The sequence below is a fragment of the Brienomyrus brachyistius genome, chromosome 10 (genome assembly GCF_023856365.1).
Source record: "Brienomyrus brachyistius isolate T26 chromosome 10, BBRACH_0.4, whole genome shotgun sequence".
Classification (NCBI taxonomy): domain Eukaryota; kingdom Metazoa; phylum Chordata; class Actinopteri; order Osteoglossiformes; family Mormyridae; genus Brienomyrus; species Brienomyrus brachyistius.
The window spans coordinates 15438087-15455338 of record NC_064542.1 but is presented as its reverse complement, the minus strand read 5'-3'; the positions used below and the strand labels follow the sequence as shown (position 1 = coordinate 15455338).

At 50.8% G+C, this 17252-nt stretch overlaps 1 protein-coding gene across 1 annotated transcript; it reads left to right on the top strand.

Moving 5' to 3' along the window:
• Nucleotides 1-434: 434 nt before the first annotated feature.
• Nucleotides 435-16599, top strand: LOC125750923 (ubiquitin domain-containing protein 2-like). The gene is made up of 4 exons (XM_049029294.1): nt 435-592; nt 1087-1354; nt 8329-8565; nt 15768-16599. Exons 2-4 carry the CDS (start codon nt 1285-1287, stop codon nt 16166-16168), a joined length of 708 nt encoding a protein of 235 aa, XP_048885251.1. The 5' UTR covers nt 435-592; nt 1087-1284; the 3' UTR covers nt 16169-16599.
• The last annotated feature ends 653 nt before the right edge of the window (nt 16600-17252 follow it).

Below are 17252 nucleotides of genomic sequence, written 5' to 3'. Positions count from 1 at the left end.
TTAGGGGTCCCCTACCCATGTCGGCTTAGGAACCCTAGAGCAGTAAGTCTGCCCCTGGCTGAACATATAGTAACTGCATTAAATCTGCCTTTCAGTTACAAAAATTGTATAATCTAGAGATTTTAAAAATTGTGAAACAACACCAACGAATATTCCAGCGTTTTGAACACAATGTTGTGTCATGAAGTTATTTGCAGTTATTTTGGGGAGAATAAAACGGATCAAGGAAATGGAGTCCGTAAGCTGCCTCTCTAGCAGCGCACTTTCCTGCTTTGTCTACTTTGATTTATACTTAACTTAATTATCCGTTAGATTCATGGGAATGTTAGTTATACAATGGGGTTATAAAAGCCGGTACATTGAAAACCTAAAATACTACCAGCGTAGATCTGACATGAGTAGATTGCCAGCCTTCACCTCCCCCAAAAGCTCCAGTCAGCAACTTCCAGAACAATTTCACCTTACGCGCATATGTGAATGGATTTGTAATGACGGAATAATGCCTCCCCCCGCATGGGCGCTTCTTGGGGACCAGAAACAATAACCGACCAACAGACGGACCCCCAGGCCTCAAACCCCGGTTGTCAAAGCGGTAAGATATACTACTAAAAGCGCAGGCAAAGGCATCTTAAAGGCAGACCTCTAGGCAGGGTAAACTGACTCGGCGATGCGATTTGACTAATAGAGAAACTCGTTACCGAAAAGTAAGATAATCGTTTATTATTTAATTCAGCCGATACATTTCACTTATAGTATGTATTGCAATGAGTGTGCACATACGAGTAATTGTGTTATTCAGGATGATGTTAATGATTCCGCCGTCGTTGTTATGACTGGCAACTAACTCAACTGTGCAATCAAGTGCGATGTTGCAAATGAAAGTGGAAAATGAGACATCGACTACCAGCTACACGACCACCGGTAACCGGTAACCCAGCGGTCTGTTCCCTTCATAAAGTATCCGAAAGGTCTCTAAAGCTTCCCCCGGACGCTTTGACATGCGCCGGCAGATCCTGCAGCTGCACGCCTCTTCTCTCTCTCTCTTTCTTCTCTCCTTCACTCGCATCTTTCTTCCTTTCCTTCCAGCTCTCTTCCTTTCCTTCCAGCTCTCCCCCACCACCCCGTGATCATGAAAGCCGGTCACCTTGTGATGATGTGTGCACAGCCCGCCCCTTCCCAGGCGATGCTCGCCTCTGCTCCGAGAGGAAGGGAGCCGATCCGAGCGGAGCGGAGCGGAGGGGGGGAGCGCAACGAGCCGGGCCGAGGGTCCGCGGCGGGGCACCCATGGGCGGCTGTGTGGGCAGTCACCGCGACTCCTCGGGCAGCCTGAACGAGAACTCGGACGGAACCGGAGGTAAGCAGCCAGTCATGCCTAGTTTGAGATGTTTTTTCGGCTCTTTCTTCTTCCGCCTCGCGGTCCCTCGTCTCTGTCCTGTGCCGCTGCCCTTCTCGTCATGACTTGTAGACGGAGCTCCGGTTATTGTCTGTATAACCCTCAGCCTGCTTGCATTGGGCTTTCAAATTTTCGCTTTGTTTTGTTTAAGTAATTAAGTCAATTTAACCCAACAAACTACGTGCTGCGCGTTAAATCGACGCGCTGGTGATTGCACGCCTTTTGTCTGTATTATAATTCCTTGTGTGTGTGTGTGTGTGTGTGTGTGTGTGTGTGTGTGTGTGTGTGTGTGTGTGTGTGTGTGTGTGTCCTTACTGTTGCTGGCTTTCTTATTTTTTTCTAAACAAGTTAGCTGTTTAAATATTTCATAAATATTTAATGTGGGTCACAGTTCTGGTCCCGATGCGACTAACTGCACCCGGCGTGTGTCAGTATAGAGTAATCTGTGAAGTATTGCACAACGTGTCTTTGTAGGTTTTCATTTTTCTGTGACTTTGTTTCATCGCTCCTGGGGGGATGGCGAGACGTATTTAAGTAGAAATAAACAATGAAACATACAAAGAGGCAGAGAGAGCCGCTGTCAAAGCAGAAGGAGATAAAGACAACGCTTATTAACTTCCATGACAAGAGACGCTTCACTTAGTGCCCCGGGTTTGCCTTCCTGTCTTTACTTTGTGTGGCTGTATGTATATATATGTTTGTGTTTTTTTCAGATAGGCGTTAATACGGACGTACTTGTCTTGCGAAGCTTGAGGTATCTGTGCTGTCAGCCGTGATAACTTTGCTGTTTTGCTGTGAGGGCTTCTTTGGTTCCGTGGTAGTTTTAGGTTTGGGGGAGCAGTTGGGGGGACGACGACGGAGTCCCCAGCTGCACCACCTGCAAGACTGTTGACAGGCCCTGCATAGGCACACACTTTCTGTATGCGTGTTGGGGGGTTGCCGTCGTGTTTTACGGATACCAGTCAAGGAGTGAACACAACGGTGCAGCCAGCTAGGCTGAGGGGCGCGTCGTGCCCCTGTCTGTTTGCCCTTAACCGAAAAGGCGGGGTATTGAGGGCGAGGCTAGGGCGGGGCGGGGCCGGCCAAGCACGTGTCCCTCACGGCTGACATCCAGGAGGTCCACCTTTCTGCCTTCATGTTCCCAGACTTGTGAAGCTCATATCTATCAAGTTACCTGCCGAGTAGTAACTCTGCAGGCTGAAGCTTAGTCGTGTTGCTGACCCTGCGTTGCTGGGTACAGCAGGAATGTTGTGTTAAGGTAGCCTATGCACAGGACGTTTGCGGAATCAGCCATGCCAGAGTGGATATTCCTGTTGAGTAGTTTATCGGGTCTTTTTGTACCAGTCATTACACGTTACTCTTTATCTTTCACAATATGGATGCTTTTACCGGTGCTGTTTCAGGAAACGGGAAATGAGGCTGTCGAACGGTTCACTTGAGAGACAAAACAGTTGTGTTGTTTGGGTTCTCGCCTTAAGGTATTGACTGTCTCCTTGTTTACCTCGTTTGCTGATTAATTAATGTTATTCTTTTTCCTGACATGGTGATTTGAAATGATGGTTACATCACTGCCTAGTGCATATTTTATATGCCCTGGAGTCCTGGGACCATCCACATGCTGGCATGTCAGACACGTGTCAGTTAACCGGCATTGATACCTCCTGCGGTCGGCCTGATCTTCCTGGTCCATCTCCATCTCGTCACCCCGAATCCCAGTGCAGCTGCAGAGGTCTGGCTCCAAAGATCCAGGAGCAAGAGGATCAGCTCCAGGCCGAATCTGCTTCCTGGCCTCAGCGGGTTTGACGTCACTCGGAGCGGATACCAGATTCATTGAGTAACTTGGCAGGGGTCGAATTTGAGCACCTTGCACACCGTCAACTTAACCTTTTCTGGTTTTGTTCTCTTCAGTGTAGTTGTTGTAATTTTAAGAATGAATTTGCCGGCCCTCGCTGTGTGTGTGCGTGTTTGTGCGTGTGTCTGTGTGCACATGTGTGTGTGCCATTCTCTGGGTCTCTCACTGGTGAGTCTCCAGGACTCGGGCACCTTTTTCGGCGGTGAGCGTGGCTGGGGCTGTATGTACCGCGCTGACGTCATGGCAACGCCAGCTGTTCACTGGCAGTTTACCTGTAATATAATACTGGTCCTCATTCTGCCAGTTATTTGTTCCTCTTGTGTACGGGGAGGCCCAGAAGCTTTCCGACTTCGCCTTAAGTTTGCGTGAGTTTTGGACGCAGATGTAAGCAGCTGGTATTCTGAGATTCGACGTCGGAGGGATGTCCAGGCAGCGTGACAGTGTTTTCATTTCACGGTCACAGCATCCGCGGTGTGTAACGTTAGCTGCTCCCCTGCCCCGGTCCCCTCGGCGAGGCTGAACCCAGGGCTGTGCCAGGAGATCATTGGTCGTGTGTGTGTGTTAGCTTCAGGCTGCACTCAGAGGTCAGAGGTCACGACCTTTCACGCATGCCATCTTCTCTGGGAGAGGCACATCAGTTAATCATGCCGGCAACCACAAATGGGCCACAAACCCAAAAAGAAAACACCAACCCGCCACTTCAGCAGAGCAGAGTGTGAGTTACGGTCGTGCTAAATGTTTTATGTGAGTACGTATGTGTGGTGAGGCCAGGAGGGGACCGGACCGGACCGCCCTGTCCTGCCGGGCCTGAATCAGCCAGGCTTGGGTGTCAGGCTAACCCAGCGTAACGTGCAGCTGGCTGGCCCAAACCCCCTCCCCCATAAGCTTGTCACCTGCAGGGCGGGGGTTGAGAGAGCGAGCTCGTAAGGATACGGCCCGTATGGACCTGTTACCCCAGGATCCACAGCAGCATAGTAACTTATCACTGTCCATGACCCGCATGGCATAGTGTTGTGCTGCTATTGTGGGCAGGACCCTCTGCAGTGGAAGGGTGGATCTTAGTACACCAGGCTCTGAGTTCGGAGCCCATGTCTGCCTCTGGTCACCCCCTCTGCACTGCCACGCATTCATATTAGGTGACAGTCGAGGCTTGTTGACAGGCAGATCACATGTGATTCCTTGTGGCTTTCTCTGTCCCTTTTGTGTTCTCTGGTACGGCTCATTGGTATGGCTGTGTGTGGTACCTTTGTTCACAAGGGAAGTCCAAGTATCCTTCAAGGAGCTGCTCCTTTAAGATCGCCACCCAGATGGTCCTCATTTGGGATTCCTGTGAAAATTAAATCCACGCATTTGGATCTTGCAAAGGGGAAAAAAAAAAAAAACGTGGTGAGCTTTGTTCTTCCGTCACATGGTAATTAACCCTTGGCGGCACATGGAGAAGCTCCACGCGTGACGCAGGGATGTGAGGGCTTGGGCGGGTCTTCTCTCCTCTTACATCAGCGTTACATCAGAGCGCCTCCCTTTCATGCGTGTGCTGAGGACAGACACGCTAGCGGAGTTTCTGTGTGTCGTGTGACTGCGTTCCCCGGGGATTTTGGACTTTTTTTTGTTAAAATACAAATTTCAAGCCTGTATATGCCTTAAAAAAAGTCTATTCCAAAATTCAGGCTTGTGTAGCAATTTCATCAAATCCGTAGCTAATATTTTGTCCTTGTGTGGTGCTGCATGTTCTATCATGTCCAGTGGTAGCAACACACAGGAAACCTGTGATATATGTTTATTAATGTAAGGCTTACCTCACTGTCTTTCTGTTACCAGCTTAGTCTACCTACTTCTGTTTACTCTGAAGTTAAACTTTTAACCTTCAATTCGGCTCACTATCAAAAAAACGTTTGCGAGAGTAAAGCTGGAAGTTGGTGGACACTAATTCTTCATAGTGGAATAAGTGAAAATTTGCCTACAAAACATTTGTAAGTAATGGGTAGTTAAATCTAATTATGCATGTTTATACCAAGCAGCTTGGCTCCATCCCTTGGCTATTTTAGTGCTTGTGTCACAAACGAATGAATGGACGCTGATTAATTCTGAAACGTTGGCTGTATATTTCATGTATCTGTCCTTCTTCGCGATGTACAGATAAACATCCCAGAGAGAACAGAGTTTCACTTGGACATGGCCTTCCATGTTGGGGGGATGTTGTCTTAGGGAGAGGGCTGAATGCCATCGGCATCGGACGTTGGAGGCTCCGCTTTTTCCCAGGGGCAGCAACCAGAAGGACAGAGAAAACTCACTCAGAAAGAAATGCGTCTCTAGGCATCGAAGGTGTGAGCCCAGCGCCCAGCGCCCTGCATGACAGTTTAATTACAGCCTGACTGGTACAACGTTTTTCAGCGTCTCCTACCATCTGTACATTCAGGGCCCCCCATTAATCAGCTGACTTTACAGATCATCTTCACCTGTATGTGTGTGTGTGTGTGTCTGTGTCCCTGTGGATGTACAGTACCATGTGAAAGTTCTTTGTTCTGAAAATACAGTTCTAGGAGATCTTTAATATTTATTCCTAATTTGAAAGGGTTTAAATGAAGATAACTCATCCATAAATGCTCAGACATGTGGTGAAGAGGATCAGAGTGATCGGGCAGTATTTAGAGATCCTTCAGAGCACTGTGAGGTGGATCTCGTTAAAGGATCGATCGCATGGGTTTTCTGCTGCATGTCAACGCTGCACGATATGAAGTATGCTTCATAGCAGAAGTGTTCAGGGTGTTAGATGGCAAGAAACACTTTTCTCTTGGAAGATAATTTTGCAGACCACCTGGGTGATCCTATAGATATTTGAAAGAACTCTTGGCTAATAGGACTAAAGTTGAACAAACTGATGTTTTTGACCAAAACCATTATAGCACGACATGAGGTACCGTACGGCCGAGCTTCTGCCTGCATTCCAAGACAATATGCCTTCATCAATGGAGCCTCTGATTCAGAAACCTACCAATACTGTCTGGTTCTTTATCCATGAGATGAAGTTAGAGCAGTGCCTATTCTCCAAGTGAGACAATGTCCCACACATCCTATGCATTCCAGCATGTCTACCAAGGAACAGATTAAGAGCACAACGTTCTGATCTGAAGTGAAATTCCAGAAATCTGCCCAGCTGAGATGCTTTGGGATAACTTGACTTGGGCTGTTTAGCAAGGCAGTCTTGGAATCTGCAGTATTTGAAGCAGTTCTGTAGGCAAGAATGCACAATACTCATCAAGGAAGACAGGCGCGACGCTCTCTGAAATGTGGATTGGCTATACGATGTGGCTCGGCTTATTGGGGATAAGGGACTGGCTTCAATACGCAGCGACAAGCATTTTATGGGTAGTAAGTTTAAAAATTAGGTTCTCTAAGGGATCCCTTCATGTCTGTGGGTTCCAGTGCAGCATGTCTGCGTTAAGCTTCTGATAAACACATGCTGTCAATAGCTATTCGCATGCATTAGCTTGTCTCTGGGTGATGCTGCATTTGCTGGTCAATCCCATTGTTTCCTTGGAGCACTTAGTGCAGGAAGGATGCTGACATGGTGAAGGCTGCATGTGTGCGTGTTTGAATTTGTGCGTGTGAGAGTGTGTTTGTGCGTTTCTGTGCATGTCGTTATTTGTGTCTGTGCATCTGTATCTCTGTGTCCATTTGTGTCTGTGTGTGTGTCTGTGAGCTCATGTGACGTCTTTGATGCTTTGCACGATCTTCCTCACTGGGTGTACAACCATAGAATGCCCAACGTAGCTTTGAGGAAGGACGGTGTCAGCCACAGGTGTCAGCTAGCATAGGTAGCCTGCACATCCGCCCATGACCTTTGACCCATAACAGCTCGAGTCAAATCTGAAATTGTACATGAGGTGTAAAATGAGCAGAAAATGCAAATGTAGTAAATCACTGTAAGAATTTAGCATTTAGTAAAATTCTAATGTGGCATTCTCTATAAATGCCCCTGTTTCTGCAGGAAATATGCTGCATGCTGTGTGGCGCTTGAGGAAAGCAGCCATCTTGGTGGGTAGGCAGGCTGGAAGCCAGGGTGACTGGCTGCGGAATGATAACTTTGTGCTGAAGAAAGAGGTTATGATCCAGAGCAGCTCCTGACGTCGTCAACGGCTTAAGTGCGTGTATGTGGGGGGGCGCATAAGGCTGGGGGGGGGGGCTGCTGATATACCTGTGGACGCTTGGCTGTCATGGAGGCCTTCTAGAGTTACAGAACCCATCTCAGACAAAAGGTCCTGCGTAATGCTGGACAGATGTTTCCCATATGAACTTGTGTCCTCCTGTGTGTCAGGGCTGTGCGTGGGGAGCGGTCACTGCTGGTCCCCCTAGTGCTGGGCGGGGCTCTATTCCAGTGGGGGGATCGATCATCTCACACAGCCTCAAATAGGGGTAACATCACAACGGGTGCTGAGGTCCTCACAAGGTGCGAGCAGATGGTGCTACTGTGCTTGTGCCCCTCTGTTCTGACACTCTGTGTGTGTGTGTGTGTGTGTGTGTGTGTGTGTGTGTGTGTGTGTGTGTCTGTGTCTCTGCCCGTGTCAGTGTGTACATGTCTGTCTGTGTCTTTCAGTGTGTGTGCACTTCCTGTCTACCCAGAGAGCACATGAGGCAACAAACTCTAGACAGATGTGACTCGGTCAGGTGGGAAAATGAGTCAATGAAAGTTCTCCTAGACTTTTCTGTCACCCAGGAAGAACGAGCACCGTTATTGTTAACGTAGGATTGACGTAGACTATAACAGGCCTTTAAATGAACCACAAAGGACTCTTGGTAATGTAAAGGGCCCTCTGCTCACATCCTGACGATCGGGATAACAGCTGAAACTTTCTATACTGGGCTTCCTGGAAGCCTCTTCCCTCCACAGGGAAGCTGTGTTTTGGGGCTATACTGTGGCTCGCTGCCTAAAGTTACCCCTTTAATGGACTCGCTGGACACCGGCCACATCTGACTCTTTGCTCTCTGGGTCGAGAGCCGATAACACCTGCTTCCGCACACCTCAGTGGCTTATCAGCATGGCTTGTGCGATGCTCACATGTCTCTCTCTCTCTCTGTCCCACAGTCGCTCTGGGACGTAACCAGCCCCTGAGGAGGGAGAAGCCCCGATGGAAGAGTGACTACCCCATGACAGACGGGCAGCTGCGCAGCAAGCGTGATGAGTTTTGGGATACAGCACCAGCATTTGAGGGCCGCAAGGAGATCTGGGACGCTCTGCGGGCTGCTGCCCATGCCTTTGAGGGCAATGACCACGAGTTGGCCCAGGCCATTATCGACGGAGCCAGCATAACGTTGCCTCACGGTACAGTGGAGCTCCCTACCACCAGAGCTGATGGTTTAACCCACCACCAGTTGCCTCTGGCTTCTGTTCTGTTCCCCTCCACCCGGAGCTGATGGTTTAATCTGCCACCAGCTTCCTCTGGCCTGCCTTTCTGTCCCCCCAGAGTTGATTGGTTAACCTGCCGTCAGCCTCCACTGGCCCTCCCATGTACCTCACTCTAACCAGCCAACGAGTCACACTGAATGCCTTACACATCCAGTTTAGGCGATGTGCCTGGGGGTGGGGGTGGGGTTTGGGGGGTGGAGGGCAGTCCACGCAAGTGACACAAGTCTGGCAGGACAAAGCTAGGAATGAGGGCACTAGTGATGTTCGGTTAAACTCCTGGCAACCTGGGGGGGGCAAATTGCTGAAGAAAATTTACCAAAGTGAGACTGGAAGATTAACGCAAATTCCATGACACAACAGGCTTGTCTAGACACATCACGGGCGAGGGGGGGGGAACGGATTCAGGCTGTTGAACAACAACTTGGCAAGTTATGAGAAATCAGAGATGTGTGGATGATGAGATGTGGGGGCTGCTTTGGGTGAGTGAGCAGGGCGGTAGCCTGTGACAGCGCAAATTTAATGGGGTGCTCGCCAGCCTATGGGTCAGTCAGACCTAGAGAAAAAACCCACCAGAACCACCTACCCCCCACCCCTTCGTCCGCTGTGCCAAGATATGGTTCATGTTGTGAATCAAGTAGCACCCTCCGCTGGGAGAGAAAGGTGCACTGCAGAAGTCGTGTTTGTTTCCTTTTTGTGTTCCCTTCGAGAATACCGCCACTGTGAAGGAGAATCGAGAATACCGCCACTGTGAAGGAGAATCGAGAATACCGCCACTGTGAAGGAGAATCGAGAATACCGCCACTGTGAAGGAGATTCGAGAATACCGCCACTGTGAAGGAGAATCGAGAATACCGCCACTGTGAAGGAGATTCGAGAATACCGCCACTGTGAAGGAGCTTTGAGAATACCGCCACCATGATGGAGATTCGAGAATACTGCCACTGTGAAGGAGCTTTGAGAATACCGCCACCATGATGGAGATTCGAGAATACTGCCACTGTGAAGGAGCTTTGAGAATACCGCCACCGTGATGAAGCTTTGAGAATACTGCCACTGTGCTGGAGCTTTGAGAATACCGCCACCATGATGGAGATTCGAGAATACTGCCACTGTGAAGGAGTTTGAGAATACTGCCACTGTGCTGGAGGTTCTGCTCTTCGTCCTGATCGACAAGCTGGGCTCTGGAGCAGGACCACACTCCTTTTTTGGGCAATGCACACATCAACTGTGTTTGAATCCAGGGGCTCCATCCTTCTAAGGCTGCATTTGAAGACCAAATGTGTCACAGCAATGCGACAAGGGTGTCTCATTTCGAAGGCTCCTTCAAATACGGTCTAAAAATATGTCCTTCTTTGGCAGAGTTGTGAATGATCCACCCACTGTATCCTTTGCAGCCCAGCAAATTCATTGCGTGGACCTTCAAAGTACACAGTTAACAAAGGTTATGCAGGCCACGTCCTTCAAAGGATGCAGCCCCTGAATTCAGACCCAGCCGTCAGCAGCAGAAAGACATTTCCTGGTCAACCATAACCCTAACCCAGAGTTCACTGCTCCCCCGCCATGCCCACAGTGGCCTCAAGGTCCCAGAAGAATCTCTTATACCTCGCACCTGTCAGATGCCTAACCCTGGTGTGAGGGAATCTGCCCCAGGCCCAACCTCCTTTACATATGAGATGAGAGATGTGCCAACCTTGGGAATGCAAGACGAGGTCATCTTGCACCATCTGTCTGCGCCAGCCTGAGGCGGTGTGGCGTTTGATGGCTGTCAGTGTCAGTGCTGAGGAGCCGCAGCTTCCCATGCTGGGAGGAGTGCATCCACCTCTCCTCTCTTAAAGGTCCTATGAAATTTGAGCTCTGGGTTCGAGAGCTCAGCACCAGCTATTGCAGACTTACAGGACAGACCCCAACTCTGTAACAAGGTCTCATGAAGCTGGATGTAATTCTCATCTGCCTGGGAATGTGTGATGTTTGATGTCGCACGCAGCTTAATATCCTGCCGATGCCATCTGCCCAAATTCTGTTTCCGGGCCTGTCTCCCCCGTTCTGCTCTGCCCGGCCCCGCCCCACTCTAGCTGCTGTGCTTAAGTCATTCCCACTGGGCAGCGGACCAAGTCACCCATACTTCTGTGACAGTGATGACGATACCTGGGGGAGAAGCTTTCTTAGACGCCCTTTAAAGAGGAGTGGAGATGGGATGCTGGCCAAACAGCTTCACCTCTCTGTTGCCTGGATATTGCAGGAAGAGGCCAAACCTTTTACCTGATTGGCTCTCAGGATTCTCTGAGATGTGATTGGGCGTCTGCCATAGGCGGGTGAAAGCGAGAATTTCTCCTTGTTGCTGTGGTGCTTCTGTTTCTCAACCCTTTGCACAGCCTGGGTTGATGGAATGGGGGCGACTTAAGTTTCAATTTAAGGGTGTTAACCACTCATAAAACTTAACAAGGGGGGGTGGGGGTTGCTCGGGGCACTGGGAGCTGTGCTGCTTGTTTGAAACAAAACTTGTTTTACTCACCATAATAAAGGGATTTTAAAGACGGCGACCAGGTACTGTTCCAGGAAAGCTGGCCCAATCAGCACCTTCAGCATCTAGCTGTGGGACGGCTAGCGTGTCAGTCGCAGGGCACTGTGTCAGCTGTGGGACGGCTAGCGTGTCAGTCGCAGGGCACTGTGTCAGCTGTGGGACGGCTAGCGTGTCAGTCGCAGGGCACTGTGTCAGCTGTGGGACGGCTAGCGTGTCAGTCGCAGGGCACTGTGTCAGCTGTGGGACGGCTAGCGTGTCAGTCGCAGGGCACTGTGTCAGCCAGGTGAACCTGCAAGTGGCCTGGGACCTCCAGGCACTCCCCGCTCGTATCGCTGTAATCCGGGAATATCCCTGGGAGCGATGGGAAAATTCCACCAGAAGTGGTTTCACTAACAATCCCCCGGAAGCCGAGTAGAAGTTGGAGAGATTCCCCTTCTCGAGAACACGGGGGGCAGACAGAGTTGGGATGGGCCCTCTGCTCAGGATCGCCTCCCCCCCAACATGCCTCTGTCTGAGGGCATTAGGTCCAAAGGCAGCCCACTCTCCAGCCCCTCCTCTACTCTGTCAGCTACCGCCATCGCCGAAACACTGTCTCACGTCTGACATCAAGGAGGCCAGTTCATGTCCCTGATCGATGGTGAGGGTTTTAACGGGGGTCATCTGCTTCTCTGACTGCCTGGCAGGTATTGATTACTGGGGGGGGCAGGGAAAGCCCTCTGCATCGCTGTCTAACGACAGTGCTGTTCACGTGGCGGACTTAACGGAGCCGGCTGTTCATACACTCGCCTCCAAACCCACCCATCTCTAAAAACCTCGCTGCTGATTTATTTAGCCACCTAAATGGCAGCCTGCCTGGTAACAGTGATGCTGCTGCACATGCCACGGAGGGAGAGGGGCTCGTTACTCGTGTGGGCGGCACCCTGGGGTTCTGAATCGTCTGTCAGCGGCAGCATTCTGCCCATCAGCCCGCAGAGTGGAATTTGGCTACGGAGAAGGCCGTCCTGCAGAGAGCCTCATTAGCGCCATGGCTCCCACCGTGCACAGGGCGAGCGTGTGGGTGGCAGCTAGGGGATTCCCCAGGCTGGTGGAACCCGAGGGGTGGGGCATGAAGCCGCAGGTATTCCCAGCGCCTGCATCCCATCGGTGAGCTCACCTGCCAGTCAGCCAACTGAGCCGCAGTCAGGACTCTGGTCGCCACTTGCCAGTGTTAGATGCTCTGCAGAGCCACAGGGACTCCCGGGCTGCTGAGAGGCCGCTGGGGTTTAGCGTGAGCTGACCTGGGGCCACAGGGACTCCCGGCCCGCTGAGAGGCCGCTGGGGTTTAGCGCGAGCTGACCTGGGGCCACAGGGACTCCCGGCCCGCTGAGAGGCCGCTGATGTTTAGCGTGAGCTGATCCGGGGCCACAGGGACTCCCGGCCCGCTGAGAGGCCGCTGCGGTTTAGCGCGAGCCCACCCGGGGCCACAGGGACTTCTGGGCCGCTGAGAGGCCGCTGGGGTTTAGCGCGAGCCGACCTGGGGCCACAGGGACTTCCGGGCCGCTGAGAGGCCGCTGGGGTTTAGCGCGAGCCAACCCGGGGCCACAGGGACTCCCGGGCCGCTGGGGTTTAGCGCGAGCCGACCCGGGGCCACAGGGACTTCCGGGCCACTGAGAGGCAGCTGGGAGGCCGCTGGGGTTTAACGCGAGCCGACCCGGGGCCTCCTGTTCCTTCTGGATTCTGTTCTTTCTGGGTACTGCTTTGCTGCTGAATCTCAGATCAGTTCTTTGGCTCATTTCTGAAGCTTACAGAGTCTGACCTCTTTGCTGGCAGCATCTACTGCCTTCTCTCCACATTTGTTCCTGGTGTTTGTTATAAACCCAGAGCTTGTGGGGGTCCCAGCTTTCTCGATGTGGCTTCAGTTTCAGAGCTGTGACCCCTGGTGGCGGCTTTTATACACGCACTGCTGGATTTAAACGGACAGGGATTTTCTGCGCCTGGCAAGTTGCGTGGGTATTACTAGCTTATTTAATTTCATTTTATTGGATGGATTAATCCAGGCATATTTATCTGGTAATTTATGATATAACATAAATAAATTACCTTTAGAAGGAGTTTTAACTGTTGTGGAACTGTTTTCCCTGCTACTGAAAAATAACACTGCTTCTGGTTTTGGGTTTAAGTGGAAACGTAGCAATTGGGCCTGTGAGCAGGCCAAAAGATGGTAGTATGATAAGCAGAGGGAAATGGAACAGCTGGATGCTGGGGTTTTCTGGCTTGGCACACCCCCTATGGGCCTGGGGGGGGGGTTGTAACCAGGGGAAACAGGAGGCAGGTGAATGATGAAGTATGTGCATCACCCAGCAAGTCATATTTAGTATGTGCCAAGTCATTCATTTTTAAAACTCAATTATTTTCTTATTTCCAGTTTGTGTGATGGCCAAAAGGCAGAGTGGCCTCTAAATGCCAATGGACTTTTTGGCTCTGACTTTGTACTTAAGCATTCCATCTCAGCAGTGTCAGCTGATGCATACTACCTCGCCCACCCCTGAAAGGCTTTGTTCAGGACACAGACTGCCCCACCCCTTCCTCTAGGATGCTTTTAGGACACAGACTGCCTCACCCCCCTCCTAGGCTGTGGTCAGGATGCAGACTGCCTCCCCCAGGCTGCATTTAGGACGCGGATAGCCTTACCACCACCAGCCCCCCCCCCCCCCATTCTATGCTGCGGTCAGAATGCAGACTGCCTCGCTCCCCCACTTCTATGATGCAGTCAGGACAGAGACTGCCTCATCCCCTCCCCTACACCGAGGTCGAGACAGACACTTCCTTAACCCCTCCCCTTTGCCTCAGAAAATTTGTTTTGGAAGCATGTTTAATTAACATCACATGACTGATTTCGCCTTCACTTTCACTTTGTAGTGTAGTTTCGGGAAGGAGGGCAGATGACAGTTGCCTCTCATGGGTGTCAGCCCTTCTGATGCGATACTCCTCTCTTGTGCTGCGGTTTTCGCTTCCCTCTTCTGTGGCCTTTCTGTCCACCCCCGCCCTGCAGCCACCGAGCTGAGCTTTCCCTGGCGTCTGTGTCTCGGAGCCTTGGCGGCCCGGGGCGACCTGCTACCATGACGTCAGCGAATACGAAGAGGGAACCTCCAATGGTACTGCGTGAGCATGGTCTTACCGAGACTGGCTGTTTGGAATCTCTACGTTGATATTTGGCCTGAGAGGCGCCGCGGGAGGTGCTCTCGTGATGCAGGGTGGCACATGTTAGAAGTCACTGTTTTTCTCCCAGGGTAGCCATCGCTTCAGTGTGACATTTGGTAGGATGTGAAATGCAGGGTCTGCCCCACAGGCGCTTCAGAAATTCAGAAGAAAAAGTGAAATGAGTCGAATGTCTGTGATTGTGTTGTGTGTCCAGCCTGCTGAATTGCGCTTTGTCTGCATACAGGCCACACATTGCTGCTGATGTCCAAAAGCTCCATAGGGTCCCAAAATCAGGCAGAAATCAAATAATTATAGGGGCCTTTAATATCTGAGTATAAATAGACATCCTGGGCTTTTTGCAGGATCCACAGGTAGCTGTTGGTTCGAAGCGTCATCCTCCACCTGTGCTGCCAAAATTACGGCAGATAGCTTTGCTCTCCCCCCTTGCTCTGCGAGTCCTCAACATTCGGGTTTTTCATCCACCCATCCTTCCATCTTACAAACATACTTCTTGTCACATACATGGTTAGTGTAAACCTTGAGCACAGGACACGAGGCAGGGGACACCCTGGAGAGGATGCCAGTCCATCACAGGACACGAGGCAGGGGACACCATGGACGGGATGCCAGTCCGTCACAGGACACGAGGCAGGGGACACCCTGGAGAGGATGCCAGTCCATCACAGGACACAAGGCAGGGGACACTTAGACAGTTGCTCCCTGGTGCACCTGAATAGCGTGTGCATGGACTGCATTAGGAATGCTACGCAAACACAAGAAGAACATGCACATCGCGCAGCCGCTGGTGAAGGGACCATGTAGACACAAGGTATTGCAGTCCCTATAATGCTGACTGCTAGGTTTCTAGTCTGCCTGTTTCGTCAAAGGTAGAAAGTTTAGGCCTTGGGTCTAAAGGTCAGGGTGTGTCATTAAGTGAAACCGCAACCTCATTAGTAAAAGGGAAAATTTACTTTTAATGTATGTTTTCTAGTTTGACAGAGAGTGTAAAATTACCCCGAGAGAAAGCAGTGTCCTCTCACTTCTGCATCTCACGTCCAAGCTCTCTCGCCTTCCTTCTTCAGCTCCGATTCTTGGTCCTCACACCTCCTATTCCTCTCTCTGCCTCTCTCTGTCTCTCTCTCCTCCCCAAGCTCCCTCGCCTTCCTTCTTCAGTTCCCTCAGGTTTGACTCTTGGTCCTCACACCTCCTAGTCCTCTCTCCTTCATTGCTGATTGGGCGTCTCTGACTTTCTCTGATGCTTTTCAGATGCGCCTGCTTCTTCTGACTTTTTTTTCTCGTTACCTTTTATAATTCAGCACAAACTTGTTGCCAAATCAGCGATTTCCTCGCTCTAGTTTTTTTACCATGATGCCATGCTGGGCTCTAACCTCTGACCCCCCTCCCCCCGCCTCCCCAGGTGCTCTGAGCGAGAGCTACGACGAGCTGGGAAACCGCTACCAGCTTCCCGTGTACTGCCTGGTACCTCCCATCAACATGATCGAGGAGAAGAGCGAGCTCGAGATGGCGGACGTGCAGGATCCGCCTCCTAGCACAGGCCAGGAGTGCTGGCTGCGCCTGCGCCTCTCCACAGGCAAAGATCTGTGGCTGCTGGTTCGCAGCACCGACACGGTGCAGCACATGAAGAACCGCCTGCAGGTGGAGGAGGGCATCGCGCCCGGCAGCCAGCGCTGGTTCTTTTCGGGGCGCCCGCTGACAGACAAAATGAAACTGGAGGAGCTGAAGATCCCCAGAGACTATGTGGTGCAGGTGATCGTCAGCCAGCCCCCCCCACAGACACCCCCACCTGGGGAGAGCTAGATATGTGCTGGACACAGGGAGGCACCTATGGCAGGACGGGCGACACTCCCAGCTAATGCTGTCCTTTATTACTATTGTAATTATTATTATTGTTATTATTATTACTACTATTTGTATAACCGTTTTGGAATTTGCTTTGGTTTTGTACACCTTTCTCTAATGTCTTATACTTCCTATGGCTGTCTGAGGGAAACTGCACAGCAGCGTTCGAAAGGTCCCGCCCAGATGAGAGGGGAGACCTTCAGCAGGGTGGGGGCAGTGGGGGCAGGGATGGCATAGCAACTGTAGAAAGATCCGGAAGGAATTTGCTCCCTTGGACTGTCTGCCTTTTTATTTTTGTTTGTTTGTTTGCTTTGTTTTCTTTTTATACACAAAAATAAACAAATATGAAGTTCTGAAGAATAAAACAAATGCTTCTTAGGGAAGGAGAATGTTTTGTGGTGATATTCTTAAGATCGTGGACCAAAACATATCAAGTGAGACCACTTTTATTTGCAGCTTAAATCCAGTCACAAAAATACTCATTTGTCAGTTTTGCCTGATAGCAGTTCTTGTTTTCTCGCATATTTTAAATTGCAGACTCTGGCTGAAGCATGTACAGACAGTTGCAGAGAATGTAGGATTTCCGATCAGTCTCCCTGTGTCTGGCTGTAGTCTGTCAGCCCACATTCCAGGTGAATATTCCAGAGGAACTTTCTGCTGAACCATGGCGACAGGACTGAGCCCAGCTACAACTGAATCCAAGAGGAATAAAAAAATCAGGAAATTCTGTCGGCTTCACGGGAAGAAGGTCTGGGAGGATGAAGCAGCAGGCAAGGGAGAGCGATTGTGCTGCACAAGACTGTATAGTGAGGAGAGATGGCAGAGAGCAGCTGCCGTGTACCGGGCAGCACAAGCGCAGATACAGGCCACGGCCACTAGTGGGAGAATGGGGTGTAAAATCCTCTGTGCTACGACTGAAACCAGCCAGAGGGAAATGGAGCTGGATACGTCTCACATGTATATTCACAGTCACTGTTAATGACTTGCTCAGAAAATTAGCTACAATTAAAGTTTGTGTTTCTTGCTCCTTATCTCAGATGGA